Source organism: Peromyscus maniculatus, chromosome 14 (assembly GCF_049852395.1).
Source record: "Peromyscus maniculatus bairdii isolate BWxNUB_F1_BW_parent chromosome 14, HU_Pman_BW_mat_3.1, whole genome shotgun sequence".
Lineage (NCBI taxonomy): Eukaryota > Metazoa > Chordata > Mammalia > Rodentia > Cricetidae > Peromyscus > Peromyscus maniculatus.
In genome coordinates, this window is record NC_134865.1 from 50,643,016 (window position 1) to 50,661,044 (window position 18,029).

Consider the following 18,029-nt stretch of genomic DNA (forward strand, 5'->3'; position numbering starts at 1 on the left):
TAACCACAAGAAGCCTTGGAGATGGGGAAGTAGAATCAATATCCATAGTTGCTTCAGTGTATTATATGAACTATGTAGTTTTCAACAAAAAGGATTATACATTGATAGAATGGGACAATGTGGCACAAACACAGGGTAAAGAGTAGGAAAATGAAACTGCCTATGGCAGCTTATCTAAATATATTCAGAAGAAAACAATAGGAAATAGTGTTAAAAAAATCAAATTCTTATGATCACATCTCAAATGGTATGTGAGTCCGAATTCTCAAAGAGATACAGAAGCAATAGGAGATACACAGGTACATAAAAGGAGATTTCTTTTGAGAAGGGACTCATGATAATGAAGTTCAGTAATTCACATGGCATACAATCTGCAAACTAGATAGTGAAAGACAGAGAAGTAAATCCATCAATCTAGGGCAAAAAGTCTAAGAAGAATAGAGCTGATGACATAACTCCCACGCTAAGGCCAAATGTTTGAAAACCAGTGGTTGCTGCTTTAAGTTACAAGATTCCATGTTCTCAAACCCAAATGTCTAAATGGAGAAGATTGATGTCCAAGTGTAAGTGAGGGCCATTGGAGAAGAGAGTTTTTAAATAATTATGTGTTTGATCTCCTAAAGGATATCAGTTTAAAAAAATATTTTTAGTTTGAAAAAATCAAATTCACTACTGAAGTTGAAAGTATAACTGGAATAGAAGGTTCACCAACAGGATTCAACAGATTTGTATTAGAAGGAGGGAAAATGTTAATGAAATAAAGGGATATAAATAGGAAAGGAAAAAATTGCAAGTATCTTCATTTGCAGATGGTATTATTATGTATATGAGTTCCTAAGACTCCACCAGAAAACTCTTAGTACTGATAAACATGATTAGTAGAGTAAGATTACCAAATTAGCATGGTAGCCTTCCTACATACCAAGAACAAACATGCTAAGACAGAAATCAAGGCAAATAACCATCAGAATGGCAGTTATTAAGCTAAGTAATGGGGCCAGTGGATGGCTCAGTAGGGAAAGATACTTTCTAATGAAGCTTGACTTTAAAAAGCCTGATGTGGTGGTGCAAATTTATTCTCAGCACTCAATTCTCCTGAGCACACAGACTCAGGAGAATTGACCAGAAGGTAGTTGGCTGACTGCAATACTCTGCAAAAGCCTCAACATGGTACAACAAGAGAACTATGTCCTGAAAGTTGTTCATTGACAGGCACCATCACATATGTATGCTCTACACATGTACGAGTGTGCATGCCTACACACTCCTAATTTTTTTTAAAATAAACCTTGCAAGAAAACAGTAACACATTTTAACAAGGATATGAACAAATGGAAATGTCTATGAATTGTTGGTGGGAATGGAGATGTAAACTAAAGCAGCCACTTAAGTTAGTGTGGGGTTTTATAAAAAAATGAAGATAAAACTTTCATATGACCTAGCTATGTACTCCTGGATATTTCCAGGAAGGGGGAAGGCAAGAAAGGAGATTATTGGGAATTGAGGGACAATATACTGAGCATGTATGAAAAGAAAAATAAATAACAATAATAAAAGAAGTAGATCATTATCAGCATGAGTGAAAGCTTTCTGTACCCCATTACTAGTTACTGCTCCTTACCTCATCCGAAAGGATTTACTGTTCTCAAGTCAACACCATGAATTATCTTTATCCTTTTGGACTTTATATCCACTGAATGAGTGCTATCTTTTCATTAGTATAGAACAGTTTGATTATCCATTTTATTGTTGGAAAACACTTAAGGTGTTTTGAACTATATGCTGTTGTGAATAATCTAACCATAAATAGTCTACATGTCTATTGATGTACATATGTGCATTCCCATTAGATTTGCACCTAGTAAACAGAATAAATAAGACCCAGAAATACTAAATTAGAGAATATGCAAATGTGTCAGCAGAATTTTTCTTTCCTAACAGATGCTCCCAAATAAATACACTGAGATGTAGAATTGAATTAAATTATAAAACAAACAAACAAACAAACAAAGATTTCCTGATTAGTAGCAGAGAAGATGGACACTGTGGCTTTATGATTACAGAATACTCAGCATTGTGTCTTAAGTATTTGGTAATTGGATAAAGTAATATGTTGTATCTTATTAAAATTTCTTAAATATTACTGGTGCTAAAAAAATACACTGAGGCTTATGTTAATTACAAGTGCTCAGCCAATAGCTCAGGCTTGTTACCAGCTAAGTCTTACATTTTAAATTAACCCATATTTCTTATCTATGCTTCGCCATGTGGCTTGGTACCTTTTCTCAGTACGATGTGCCCATCTTGCTCTGTCAGCTTGTGACTCCTCTGATTCTGCCCTTCTTCTTCCCATCATTTTCACTTTGGCTTTCCCACCTAACTTTATCCTGTTCAGCTGTTGGCCAGTCAGCTTGTTTATTAAACCAGTCACAGTGACATATATTCATACAATGTAAAGGAATATTCCACACAAATAAATTTTACTTACTAGAATCTGAATTTTCCCAGGTGAATAGAGCAATTGGCATTCTCTTAAACCTTTTCTGAGAATTTTAGTTTGCTTTACATTATAACAGTAGTGAGTAAGCCGGTTGAGTATCATTGTATATATTCTTCTTGGCCATTGGCATATCTTCATTTATTATATACCTGTAACACAAATCCTAATTGGTCTTATAATAAAAGCCTAGAGCCAGATATTGAGGTAAATGCTGAAAGATAAGAAAACAAGCTGCAGCTACTTCTCACCTCACCAACTCCTCAGCCAAAAGTGGAAGATCTTGTCTCCATGAATCCCCTGACTGAATGCCCCTGAGTTCTCAGCCTAAAGGGCTTGAATTCCTGTCTCCTCCCATCTTCCTTTTTTTTCTACCCTTTTTACTTTAGCAAAATATGTTTGTTTTTTTAATAGTTCAAATTTTTCTTTTTTTCTTTTTTAATTAATTTGTTTATTTATTTTTCTGTTATTAGCTTGATATAGTATAAATTCTTATCTTAATAGTGAAATGTTTCATTGAGGCTTGCTCAGTAACTGAGTAAAAGCAAAACTTATTATAAGCCATAGTCATCTTAGGGTCCCCCATGCTATATATATATATAGCCTCCATGGTTCTGTGGGTTGCAGTCTGATTGTTCTTTACTTTATATCTAGAATCCACTTATGAGTGAGTACATACCATGTTTGTCCTTTTGGGTTTGGGTTACCTCACTCAGGATGATTTTTTTCTCGTTCCATCCATTTGCCTGCAAATTTCATGCTGTCGTTGTTTTTCTCTGCTGAGTAGTACTCCAATGTGTATATGTACCACATTTTCTTAATCCGTTCTTCAGTTGATGGGCATCTAGGTTGTTTCCAGGTTCTGGCTATTACAAATAGTGCTGCTATGAACATAGTTGAGCATGTATCTTTGTGGTATGATTGAGCATTCCTTGGGTATATGCCCAAGAGTGGTATGGCTGGGTCTTGAGGTAGTTCAATTCCTAATTTTCTGAGAAACCGCCATACTGATTTCCACAGTGGTTGTATAAGCTTGCATTTCCACCAACAGTGGAGGAGTGTTCCCTTTGTTCCACATCCTTTCCAACATTGACTGTCATTAGTGTTTTTGATCGTAGCCATTCTGACAGGTGTAAGGTGGCATCTCAGAGTTGTTTTGATTTGCATTTCTCTGATGAGTAAGGATGTTGAGCATTTCTTTAAATGTCTTTCAGCCATTTGTGATTCTTATTTTGTGAATTCTCTGTTTAGCTCTTTAGCCCATTTTTTAATTGGATTGTTCAGTGTTTTGATGACAGGGCTTGAATTCCTGTGTCCTCCCATCTTATATGCCTTTCTCCACCCAGTCATATCACTTCCTGTCTCAATCTTCATAGTGCTGGGATTAATGGCAAATGTGCTTCCCAAATACTGGTAGCAAAGGCATGAGATCTCAAATGCTGGGATTAAAGGTGTGTGCCACCACTGCCTGGCTCTGTTTCTCTTTTAGACAGGATTAATCTCATTCAGTCTAGGGTGGCCTTGAACTCACAGAGATCCAGATGATCTCTGCTTCTGCTTCCCAAGTGCTAGGATTAAAGGTATGCACCACCACTGCCTAGCTTGTTTAATCTAGTGGCTGGCTTTGTCCTCTGATCTTCAGGCAAATTTTATTTGTTAGAGTACAAACAAAATATTACCACATATACCTGTTAGTCCTCTCTGTAAACATTAGTTTATCTGTCTTGTCCTCATTTATTTGCAAGTATACCTAGCATGCCCTGGATATAAGTCCTATGATACATATACTGCACATACATATTTCCATTATCCTTCCTATTTTTACTCTCTTAAAAGTGTCTTTGCTGAGCAACATTCCTGATTTTAATGAGTTAGCCCTTTCACTTTCAGTTACAGTTAGTAGGTAAATATTTAATTTTTCAATAAATGATTCTGAAAGAGTTCAATTACCAAGATGAAGAGAAAATTATATTGTTAGCATTCAGGCATCTGTACTGGTCTACCCTTAGGGTTCTGACAGGATATATCCTCAGCTGCAGCCATTAAGAGCACACCCTGTGCACATTCACTACATTTCCTTATAAAAGGCGGGCCTTACCCACCACCCATCTCTTTTCTTTCTCTTCCTTCGCTCTTGTCCCCAGGGACCAATCTCTGCCCGCTTCTTTGCCCCTTATTTCCCTTCCCCTCAGTAAACCCACATGGGCCCTGTTGTATGGTGTGAATCCTTCCCACCATTTTTAAATATAACAAGTATTTTATCAAGTAATGCCATTTTATATTAAGTGTTTTAAAAGGAAATGCTCAGAATACTTAAGTCTGGAAGATCACCTTTGAGTGTTAGAGAAAAATCTCAGTAAAGTATTTTATATTAGCAAATTTCTTATTGATACAGTATATTACTTAAAATAATAATACTGTTATAGCTAATCTAAGAGTTCTATCAACTGTGTTCTATTAACTCTCTTCACTAACAATCCAATTCTTTCATGTGACATGTATATGCTTAGGTCAGTTACAGTGATATTAGGCAGAGATGCTATTTTTAATCAAATTCTAAGTATTTTTGCAAGTAATGCTTATTATAAAAGGAAATTAGTAACATTCATCGTTTTTACAATACAATAAGCAGTAAATTCAGAAGGGTGTGCTATTCCAAGAGCAGAAACAGTTACCAACTACTATTTAAACATTATATTAACATTTTTGTTTTCATACCATTTTCACCTTTTTTTTCATTTAAACTTTTGTTCATTTGTGTATTACTTTGCTGTTAAGCATATTAAAGACATAATTTTAGCCTTTTTTCCAATTGCCCCAGCATCATTTTTAAGTTTTATCTTTATTTTCCCACTGATAGAAAAGGCTTCTTCAGAGTCTCTTCCATTTCTGTTTCAGAGACCAACTGTTGAAATTAATGTCTTCTTCATGATGTATATATTTAATTTTTCAATAAATATTAATCTAGGCTTTGTCACAACTCTTTGGAGTCTATGACTACTTTTTTGCTAAGTATCTTGCTGGGAGGTAGAAATGTACTAAAGCAAATACCACTTTTTTAACATGTATATTGAGACAATAACTATGATACTGTCCTATTGTAGGACACATACAAATACACAATTAGGAGAGGTGAGGGACACACGGAGAGAAACCAATACTGTGCCCAGGTTCCCGGCATAGCACTCTAAAGTCCTCATATATAAGATGCTAGGGAAATGTTTTGCTTTACTCTTTGTTCTTTGATTACAGTTCTTGATGCAGAGCTCCTAAGTGTCGTCTTTGTGATTCTCCTGTCGTTTGTTTGTTTGTTTGTTTGTTTGTTTGTTTTTTAAGATGAAATTTCACTATGTGGAGCATAATAAATTCCATACTGATGCCTGTGTGTGGTTAAAAACTTGGCCTCAGTGTGGAAAATAGAAACATGAAAAGCTAATAGTCATCTCATTTTGACTTCCTTGTCCCAGAACAGGAGGTGTCTGGGTCCTCGCAATCTGTATGACTTGCAGTTAGTAGTCTTCTCTCTCTCTTTCTGAGACATGAAGTAGCCTACTGGGTGTTTCTTTTCTTGCAGAGCTTCTGATTTGATGAGAAAGCAATGAATTAGTATAAATTATTTTATAACAGAATATATGATAATGAAGAAATCTAAGATCCCTGTTCTGGTAGTATAAAAGAAATGTTAATTCATGCTGTAAGGACAGGCAATTGTTACTAAAGTAAGTTACTTGTTTAACTTGAAGAATAGTAACCTAATTTTTCTAAATATACTGGTAAGTATACTTAATAAGAAACTTTAGAAAAAAGTTAATGTCCTAAGCTACAGGAAATAATTTAATTGGTAGAATTTTGAGAAAATGTAGGAAATATTACTTAAAAAAAAACACTACCCAGGGAAATATAAACAATTAAAAATATAGACTATTTTAATTTTTAATCTTTGATTGACTTGAAAATCAATATAGGACTTTGATAATAGGAGTAGTGGTATGATATAATTGATGCTATTATGTTTATTTAAACAAGAGAATTTTTTTCTTAGCATATATAAGAAAAATAGTACAAACTGTAACAATTAACCTTCCTGTTCCACTAGTAACCCAGAATAGAGATCAAAATCCTGTTTTAAATAGAATACAATATTGTCACACTAATAGTAAAGATACTGTCACTCTAATACTGATTAGTTTCCAATTATTGTCTATTAGCTGTTTGTGGTTTTAAATTTTTCAGTGTCTTAAAGCATACGACATCCAAAACTCTTAGTATTTGAAACTGTACCACTACAACAAAGAAAAAACATTTTACTAATGGCATATATGTGGATAAAACACCCACACAAATTAAGTAAATAGATAAATAAATGATAGGAATTATCGAACCAAAACATAAAGGTATTTTGAGTAAAATAAAAGACTATTGAAAGAGAAAAACTAGTATCAAACACTGATTGATTACTTAGGCATAAAGAACAAGAGGGGAGAGTTTTTTATTTTATTTATTTATATTTAATTTATTTATTATGTATGGTATCCTGCCTGAACGTATGTCTGCACACCAGAAGGGGGCACCAGATATCATTAAAGATGGTTGTGAGCCACCATGTGGTTGCTGAGAATTGAACTCAGGACCTCTGGAAGAGCTGGCAGTGCTCTTAACCTCTAAGTCATCTCTCCAGCCCATTTTATTTTATTCTTGAGATTATAATATAATGATATCATTTCTCCCCCTCCCTTTCCTCTTTCCAAACCAACTGTATACCTCTCCTTGCTCTCTTTCAAATTTATGGCCTATTTTTTCATTAACTGTTATTCCATGGATATACATATATATGTATATTTAGGTATCCACACACCTAAATATAACCTGCTCAGTAAGTATAGTATCACTCATGTATGAGTTTTCATGGCTGACCATTTGGTATTGGATAACCATTTAGTGTTTTCTCCCACTCTCAGCATTCCTTGGTTGCCTTTTTGTAGGGTTGAGGCCTCATGGTTTTTTTCTGTCTCCTTTTCATTATTTTGCATTGTTTCATTTCTTTATGATTTATAGATATTGTTTTTAAAAGTAAGTAAATTTTAAGCAACAAATTGATGTTCATACTTAATTCTTTTGATTGTGAGTAGTTTGACTCTTCTTTACTCTTCATATTCAAAAAGTTCAGAAACAAATTTTTCACTCAACATATATTTGGTGCAAAATATATATGGTATGGTAGCTTAAATAACCATAAACTCTTAATAACTACTCCAATTAAGAGGTAAACTTGATTTTCACAGTCTTACCCTTCTATCTTCCTTTATCTTGTAGAATGTGGCAGAAATTCATGAAGTGTGAGTTCTGATGGCTAGATATCAGTTTTTTCCCCCAAAATCCTGTACTGTAATGTAAGGAAATATAGGCTAGATAAAGGATTGTCAGAAACCACATGGAGATAAAAGCCTAGTGACTTACACCAAACCCTCCGATATTTAGCTCAGACTAACTGATTCTTCTGCTTTAGTTAAACCAGTATTATTTCAGTCACAGATGTGAACCCCCCCCCCCAACTCCAAGGCCAAAACCAGACTGAGACAGAAAACAAAGAATCTGTGAGAAATAATAGATCACTGTTTTTGTTGTTGTTGTTGCTTTGTTTTTATCACTAGGTTTTTGGTATACATAAATGCATCAATAGAATACAGGGACAGTTATTTCAAGTTAGCGTTATTGCATTCTTTTTATGCATTAACTACTTCCAGTTTCTGCTGTATTAGTTGTAAATTGATCTCTTTTTCATATTGAGTGACAAAATAGTTCTGAGAGTAAAACTACTGAAATATAATGGAATGAGAAGAAAAAAGAAGGGGCTATCTGGTTTTATTCTCATAACTTCTATTTTTTTTTTTTTAAGATATACTTATTTTATGCAGACAAGTTTTTCCTGATCTTCTTTAGTCCTTTGCCCATGGTTAATTTTAGCTCTTTGGGCATTTTAAAAGTTTTTAAGTCTTTGTTTTGTATGGACAATATGTGAGCTTCCCAGTGGATGGAACTGCTGAACATCATAGTAATATAGCAAGCCAGATTCAGAAAGACAAATGTTGTAGGTTTTGTTTTATATACAGAATCTATATTTAAAAAACGTAAGTAGAAGAGAGACCATGAGCAGTGGAACATTACCAGTGAGAAGGAAGATAAGATAATGGAGGGTGAATGATCCAAGTGTGGTATATGTGCTATAATGTAATGAAATTCATTTTGTACAGCAAATACATGCTAAAAATAATAAGCAGTTCTCTCAGTTTTATATAATGACTCTGTCTAGGGAACTCTTTCAACACTTACATTTGTACTAAAGTAGAAGTGAACGTGTGGGTTCTTTTTACTATCTCTCTTCCTTTTTCCCCTTCTCCATGTTCACAATATATAGCCCAAGCTGGCCTTGAACTTGCTATGTCTCCAACTCTAGTTTCAAATTTGTAATCCACCATTATTGGCCTCCTGAGTACTGAGTATTGTAAGCATGTACCACTACATCATATCTGGCTTTGAAGGTTTTTACGTTTGCAGAGATCATATATGGTAAATAAAGATCCTTCTAAATTAAAAAACTAGTAAGCCACTAATAGATTTCATTAATTTGTTTTTACCTTAGTATGGTTAATTAATATTTAAAAGTATGTATTATGGCTTACTATATGTTTATATTTTTAAACCAAATATTAGATTGCTTAAATCTATATGAAAAATAGCATTATTAGCATTATCACATTTTCTTTTCACTTTCCTTTCTTATCTCAAGTTTCAGTTCATTATATAAACATTAGAAAAAATAATTGAGCAACACCCAGGCCTTAATGTTGAGCTTAATTTTAAGTCATTTCAGGAATAAAGATTAAAATGTTGAGACAGGCAAATACTAAGGCCTGTTTAAGCATGAAATAGATTTTACAGCTGCAAAAACAAACCCAGTAGGATAAATCGCTTTCTAATTAAGGTGCCACAAATTACTAAGTTAAATATGATAAATTGCTAAGATAAATGACTACTTAAATTTATTTTTAAGCATGATAGAAAATAACTTAGAAAATCTATAGTGATGTATAGTTAGAAAGACATATTTCATATGATTAAGTATACATATACAATATTTTAAGGAATCTCTGAAAGTACTGGTTCTAATTCCATAGATCTTTGAAAGGAACAGAGAGATTCTTTATTCCCAAAAAGCTCCCAGATGATAGTGATACCAGTATTCCAATGATACTTCTGATAGGCATTCTAGAAAACAACATACTCACAGGTCTTCTATTTTGAATGAACATGTGAGACAAAGACTTTTATTTAAGTATATGCACTCTTGTCATTTAGTGATGAGGCTGAATAAATGTATTCCATGAAATAATTTCTTTTTAAATAAATGAGTTAATGAGTCAATAACTGTATGGCTACTTGGGGCCTAGAATGTTCCTTTTAAATTTTTTTAAATTATGTTTTCTTTTGTTAAAATGGTTTTTTTCATACAATATCTCCCTTCCTGCCAGGATCCACCCCCTTTTCTGTCTCTCTTTGAAAACAAACAGTCATCTCAAGGATAATAGTAAAATAAAATCAATTATACCACAAGGGCACATGCTCAGCTATGTTCATAGCAGCAGTGTTTGTAATAGCCAGAACCTGGAAACAACCTAGATGCCCTTCAACTGAAGAATGGATACATAAGTGGTATATATATACAATGGAGTACTACTCAGCAGAGAAAAACAATGACATCATGAGGTTTGCAGGCAAATGGATGGATCTAGAAAAAATCCTGAGTGAGGTAACCCAGACTCAGAAAGACAAACATGGTATGTACTCACTCATAAGTGAATACTAGATGTAAAGCAAAGGTGACAAGACTGCTACTCACAACTCCAGGGAGAGTACCTAGTAAAGAGGACCCTAAGAAAGACACAGGGATCGCCCAGTGACAGAGAAATGGATGAGATCTACATGAGCAAACTGGTCATGAGGGGGGTTAATGAAGGGCAAGGGTCGGGGGAAAGAGAGCTTAGGGGAATGGGAGGTCCCAGCTGGATCAAGAACAGAGAGGAAGAACAAGGAAAGAGATAGCATGATAAATGAAGACCCCATGGAAATAGGAAGAAGCAAAGTGCTAGAGAGGTCCCCAAAAATTCACAAAGATACCCTCCATAGTAGACTACTGGCAGTAGTCGAGAGAAAGCCCGAACTGACCTACTCTGGTGATCGAATGCCTGAACACCCTAACTGTCGTGATAGAATTCTCATCCAGTGAGTGATGGAAGCAGATGCAGAGATCCACGGCCAGGCTACAGGTGGAGCTCCAGGAATCTAGTTGGCAAGAGAGAGGAGGGATTGTATGAGTGAGAGATGTTGAGACCATGATTGGAAAAAGCACAGGAAAAATAGCCAAACTAGTGGAAACACACGAACTATGAACATGGAACTGGATCAGGCCCTCTGGATAAGTGAGACAGTCGATTAGCTTGAACTGTTTGGGAGACCCCCAGACATTGGGACCAGGACCTGTCCTTAGTGCATAAGCTGGCTTTTTGGAACCCGGGGCCTATGCTGGGACACTTTGCTCAGCCTGAGTGAAGGGAGGAGGGGACTGGACCTACCTGGACTGAATCTACCAGGCTGAGCTGAATCCCCAGGGGAGTCCTTGCCCTGGAGGAGGTGGGAATGGGGGTTAGATTGGGGCGAGGGCAGGATGAGGGTTGGACAGGGGAATCCGTGGTTGATATGTAAAATTAAATTAATTATAAAATTTAAAAAATAAATAATAAAATAAAATATAAGATAAAACAAAAACAAAAAAATCGGAATAAAAAAAAAAACAGAAGGAAAAGTGACCAAGAAAAGGTACAAGAAGCAAATATAGATGCTGAGACCCATTAATTTATACTTTCAGGAATTTCATAAAACACAAAACCAGAAACTATTATCTGTACGCAAAGGACCTGTGGGGATGAAGATGAGATTAAATAGAAGAAAAAGAAGAAGGCCTGACATGACATTGTGGAACAAGGACCATTCAAAAATTCCATTGAGTTTGTTTTCTAGTGGCCATCTACTGCTGGGATATTGGTCTACCTTTAAAAGTAGTTTGTTTCCCCATGAGACTCCTTGGAGGAAAAGAAATTTTCATTTGGAGCTGTTATTACATGGAGATAGGTTTTATTTTAGGAATGGGAGCATGTGTCCAGTTCTCCTTTTCAGTTCTGGAACCTTATTTAGTGCAAGGCCCTGAAGGCCATGTGCAGACTGCCTCAGCCTTTATGAGTTTATATGTGCATTTGCCCTGCTTTGTTTAGGTCTTGTTTCCTTTGTGTCCTCAGTCCCTTCTAGCTCTTACATTCTTTCCACCCCCTTCTCTTCCATGGGGTTCCCTAAGCTCTGAGGGAATGATTTGATGGAGACATGCCATTTAGGGCTGAGTATCTGAGGTCTCTTACTCTGTATATTTTCTGGCTCTGTGGATATGTCCCTGTATTTGTTCCCTTCTACTGCAGGAAGAAGTGTTTCTGATGATGGCAGAGCAAGGCACTGATTAGTGAGTATAGCAGACTGTCATTTGGAGTCTTTTTATTACTACATTCCTTTAGCAGAACAGTAGTATTTGGTTTTCCTCTAAGTCACTGGACTATCTGGGCTTAGGTTCTTGGCCACCTGATTAGTGTATGGGGTGGGATCCATCTCATGGGCTGGGCCTTAAATCCAATCAGATATTAGGTCATTATTCCCACTACTTTGGTGCCGCTGTTGCACTAGCAAGCACATCTTGCAGGTAGGTCATCATAGATTGGAGACTTTTTGAGTAGGTTGGTACTACCTTTCTCCTTTGGTAACATGTACAGTACCTTCAAGTACCATCAACACCAGTCAATAGTGGTGAAGGCTTTAGGAAGGCACCAGCTTGACTCCTCTGTGTTCATTGAGTTCTGTAGGTGTTGTCTTCAGCAATAGTGCCTCACTGTCAGTTGGTGGAGAATAACCTATAGCTTTGCCAATAGCCTGGGTTCTTTTGGGGGTTCCTATGGTACCCCTTTAGCTAACAACTCAGTGAAATATAACCCATTTCCAATACTGGAAGCTTCATTTGGTGACAAGAGATGTCTACTTAGGACTCTATCTCCTGTTATTTGGGCATTTCATTTAGAATGCCCTCATATGTGTATAGATTTTAGGAAGTTTCTACTGTATTGGGTTTCCATACTTCCACTCAATTGCCCTCAATTTTTTCTCATTCCCTGTATTTCTTCCCTTGTCCCCCTCTTCCCTTGCCCTCCTCACTTGATCCTCTCATTCCAGCCCACCGTCACACATATATACACTGTCCATCCATAACTATCTAGTCTGTTTCCTACAGAGATCTATCCGTCCCCCAGTCCCTTATTTTTTACCTAACCTTTGGTTCAACTGACTATGACTTGGTTATCATTGATTTAACAGCTAATATCCACATGTATTATAAGCAAATATATACCATATTTATATTTCTGGATCTGGGTCACATCACTCAGGATGGATTTTTTTTTTTCTGGTCTGATCCATTTACCTGCAAATCTCGTGATTTTATTTTTTAAGGGCTGATATTCCATTGTATAAATGTACCAGATTTTTGTCTATCCTTTCATCTGTCAAGGGACATCTAGGTTGTTCCTATTTTCTGGCTATTATGAATAGAGCAGAAATGAACAGGTTTGGCCAAGTGTCTCTGTGATAACATGAAACATCCTTTGAGTATATGACTAAGAATGTATAGCTGGATCTTGAGGTAGATCAATTTTGATTTTCCTGAGGAACCACCTCACTGATTTCCATAGTGACTGTACAACTTTCCACTCCCACCAACAGTGGATAAGTGTTTCTCTTACTCACCATTCTTACCAGCATGAGCTGTCATTCATTTTATTGATCTTCATCCTCTATCAGATGTATAATTCTTTAAAAAATCTTTTCTGCATTCTCTAGTCTGCTGCTTTGTCTGAATGATGGTGTCCTTTACCATGCCAAAGCTTCTCAGTTTCGTGAGGTCCCATTTATTAATTGTTGATCTGAGTGCCTGTGTTAATGGTGTTCTGTTCAGAATGTCTTTTCCTGTGCAAGTGAGTTCAGGACTTTTCCCACTTTCTCTCCTACATGTTCAATGTATCTGGTTTTATATTGAGGTCTTTGATTGATTTGGATTTGAATTTTCTGCAGTGTAAATATGGATCGATTTGCATTCTTCTACAAGCAGTCATCCAGTTTGACCAGCATCATTTATTGAATATGCTGTCATTTTTTTCAAGGGTGCATTTCTGGCTTCCTTATCAAAAATAAGTTGTCCATAGGTTTGTGGTTTCATGTCTGGGTCTTCAGCTCAGTTACCTTGGTCAATATGTCTGTTATTGTGCCAGTGCCATGCTGTTTTTTGTCATTATAGCTCTATAGTACAATTTGAGGTCAGGAATGGTAAATACATCCATCAGTTCTTTTATTATTTAGGATTTTTTTTTCTACCCTGGCTTTATTCTAACACAAACCATAGTCTAAAAGTGGGACCCAAGTATTATTTAAGCTTTCTTTTAAGAAATTCCTGTAAAACTAATATTGAAAAGTGCAAAACTTTCCTTACTTCAAGTTGACCAAAAATATTTATTCATTAATGGGCAAAATATAAACATAATTGAGATTCTAGCAAGTGTAGTTTGAACTCTAGTTCTTTTCCTTCTAATTCATGAGACTTTGAACATTTTTCCTCATTTTGAATTCATCATAGAAAAGGATATGAGTCTATTTTTTTGGATTTATAATTAAGGTATGAATATTTAGGTACTATGGTGATGTTGTTGTCAAGTAATAAGATTTTGTGGTTAGCATATAGTTCTCAACTTCTTTAAACTGGAAAATATTTTGTAATGTTGAAAAGACCTTTAGATATGCCATATAAGAGTATGTAACAAACAAATTATATACTATGCCATTTCTTGTGTAAGACACTTTCTTAGGTTTGGTGCTTGTGTCCTCATTTTCTATAATCGAAACAATATCCCAAGTTTAATTGTATTTTGATCATGTTAAACTTGACAGGAATTGTCCTTTAAAAAGTCTTTATTCAATGTTGAAAGAATCTAGTTTCCGTGCTGTCTGCGAGATGATTACTTAGATTTTTGAGCAAGCAAGTAAGTTCTTCGGTGTGTTTGTTTTCTTTTAGGAAACTCTCATAGACTGGTGTGATGAGAAGGAACTTAATTTGATACTAACAACTGGAGGAACAGGGTTTGCACCGAGAGATGTCACTCCAGAGGTGAGATAGAGTGCCTTTCTCATATTCAAGGAATATACTAGTTATGTTATTTTTTTTTACCATTTCCTATTTTCAAATTTTTTCTATGACTTTTATAGGCAAAACTATTACTCATGGATATGATAATACAAGTATTTGACTGTAGAATATTTTTAAAAGTATTTCTTGACTTAGTTGAATTTACCCTTGAAATGGTTGAATATGAAGAACTTTGTACTGTTCTAAAAATTAGTCCTTCATTTACTTGGTGGCAAATACACTTCAGGAGGTTATAGCAAATTTTTACCATTGCAATTCAAAATTGAATCTGGTTTCCCTTTTTTTGAAATACCTTTGTCAGTTGTCTCAAAGTACAGTAAATAATTACTATATATTTATACTAAACTTATACTAAATTGATGAAAAGGCACTATATTTTCCATATTTTAAATGTGAACATTTAAATGCAGAATTTAATAATCTAAGCAACATAACAAATGCCAATGGTTTATGGCATAGGAGTAACTTCAACACAAGCAGAAAAATTAGGGAAAGAATAAAACATGAATACAGGGAAAGGGTCTTTAATTTCTTTTTTTAAAAGCAACAAATTATTACTGTAGAGTAGTGGAAACTTATATTACCATTATGTCTTGGTTCCCTTTACCCTTCAAATAAATGTTTCTGGCTCCATTTCAACTTAATATTAACTATGTCCTTCTATTTCCAAACCAGTATACTATTGTATCTACTACCTTGTTATTATCCGGGTTTTTTCTTCTCTTCATTTATTAAATAATTGTTGTCTTTATACATTTTTAAATTTTGATCAGCATTAGAGTACATACGAATGCATGCATAAATACAGATTGCTGGGCCCCTCCCCTACAGTTTGTAATTGAGTAATACTGCACTAGATCTCCACAATTTGTTTTTCCAACAAATCCTTATGTGGCATGAATTTTTCTAATTCATAGACTATACTTCTAAATTCTGAGAACTACTGTATACTTTTTGAATATATAATTTTCTAAAACAAGTCCTAAAATTTTTATTGACTATTCTCCTATTTTAGTATCCTTCTTTTTTCTATTATTAGAATTGGGATTATAAATAAAATTTATTTTCATTGAAAACATTCTGAAGAGTGGTTTTATGATAGTGTTAGCTTTTAGCTTTGTAAGTCAAATGATCATCCTCATGAATCTATTTAGTTTCTCTGTCCTAACTTGACACCTAATGTGAGGTAGTCATTTGACCATTTTTATAATATGAGACTAACTGAAAAAAATACAATTGGCAGCGAAACTGTCTTTGCAAAGTTCTGGTTATATTTTATGGTTTTTTTTATTTGTAAGGAAACTACATATATGAAGGTATTGATTTTTATAATTTGGCTATTACTTAAGTGATATTAAGTTTGTATAATGAGCCTATAGTTTAGTATGATGATTTGTTATGTTCACATTACTATTTATTTTTACATCAAATAAAAATATTACCATAAAATTCATTCATAAGCAAATAATAGTGTTATTTTTAATTGTAAGGAAATAGTTTATATTTCCTTTTAATTATAAGGAAATAGTATCTTGTTTCCTGTAATCTCATTGTCCATTAATTCTTTCTCTTCCACGGACCAACAAGGTAACCATAGGTGGGCTATATTCATGTACATTAATGATACATGTGGGGAAGTTTTTTTTTCTCACACTAATTATTTCTTCAATTCATTATATACCAGTTGCCTTTCATCTCAATTAAATTTGATTTTGACTTGGAGTTGTTTATTGTCCAAGTTTAAAGCTCCATACCACAAGACTGTCTTCACATCTGATGTCATCAATAAATCTTGAAGATTATGTATACTTTTTCTTGTTTTTTCTAAAAAGTCTGTGGATTCACACACTCTTTCTCTGCCAAAAGATTGTTAGCTAGAATGGCACACAAAACTTATTAAAGATATACAACTCAGAAGCAGCTTTATTGAAGAGAGGCATAATTCAGTATATAGGAGAGACTACTAACAGAAACCCATGCTTTGTTCAGATGCAATACAATTGCAACACCCAAATTCATCAAGTTTTGGGCAATGGACTTTGTAGCACTCAAATTCCATCCCATCAATGAGTGAGACTGAAAGTTTCAACATTCTAGTAACTTCGTGTTTTTTGACGACCAGCACTATCTGGAGGTTATGGAGATCATCTTTGTGAGTTAGACTTTTAATGGATAATGGATAGCAAAAGGTACTCAGTCCTATTATTCAAGGGATTTCAGGAGTTTGGGTTATTCTACATCTAGAACCAGGGATTAGTCATTTAACCACTCTCTTACTTCATTTTCTTAAAATGAGGGAAATGGAATTGTCCATTTTCTGTGAACATTCATTTTTAAAGATTGTTTTTATTATTAGTATACATATGTGGGAGTGTAGGGTATATATATATTAAGTATATATGTGCGCATATATATAATTAGATGCATATATACACATATGTACACACACACACACACACTCACACACACACACACACAAGTGCAGGTGCTCACAGAATTCAGAAGAGGGTGTCGATTTCCTGAATCTGGAATTACAGGTGATTTTGAGATACACGATGTGGGTGTTTGGACCAACCACTAAGACATCTCTCAATTTCCAGCTTTCATTGAATTTTTAAAAAATTAACCTAAGAGGTGACAGGTTTCATTATGGCATTTTTGTAATACTTTGTTTTGCTTTATTCTCTTTTACTTTGCTCCCCATCTCTTGTCTGACCCCACCCTTCTGCCTCAAGTGTCCCCTTTGCAGTTCGTGTCCCTTGCATTCAGTTGTTGTCACAGGATGTTCATCCCTTTTCCTTGACATCTCTCCCCTGTGATACTCTTTTCTGGGTGGATGAACTATATTCATACTCACTTTCATATATTTATACATATTTAAAACTTAAGCTGTGAGCATTGGTGAAAACCACTCATAACGTTTTGTATGAGTTTACTTAAAATGGTTAAAAAAACTTTTTTATTTGCTCTGTAAATACCAAGTTGTTGGGGAGGGTTTTGTAAAAGTATCAACCAAATATGGTCTTAATAACTAATTCAGAATCTAGCCATGAAATCTTTAAAATCTTGAGAAATTGTGTGATTTTATGTACTAAGCATCATATTTGATCCTTTCCCATCTTTATATAAATATAATTCTGAAATGTATGATATTCTAATATTTTTATATTTTATTTTTATTTTCTCTTT

General features: G+C 34.7%; 1 protein-coding gene across 13 annotated transcripts in view; it reads left to right on the forward strand.

Moving 5' to 3' along the window:
- The window catches only part of Gphn (gephyrin), a 400,632-nt gene that overhangs the window by 130,447 nt on the left and 252,156 nt on the right, over positions 1–18,029 (forward strand). For all 13 annotated transcript variants that reach the window (XM_076551603.1, XM_076551612.1, XM_076551606.1 and 10 more), the window contains one exon: positions 14,709–14,801. In XM_076551603.1, the coding sequence (XP_076407718.1) occupies positions 14,709–14,801 (93 nt within the window). The remainder of the gene's footprint in view (positions 1–14,708; positions 14,802–18,029) is intronic.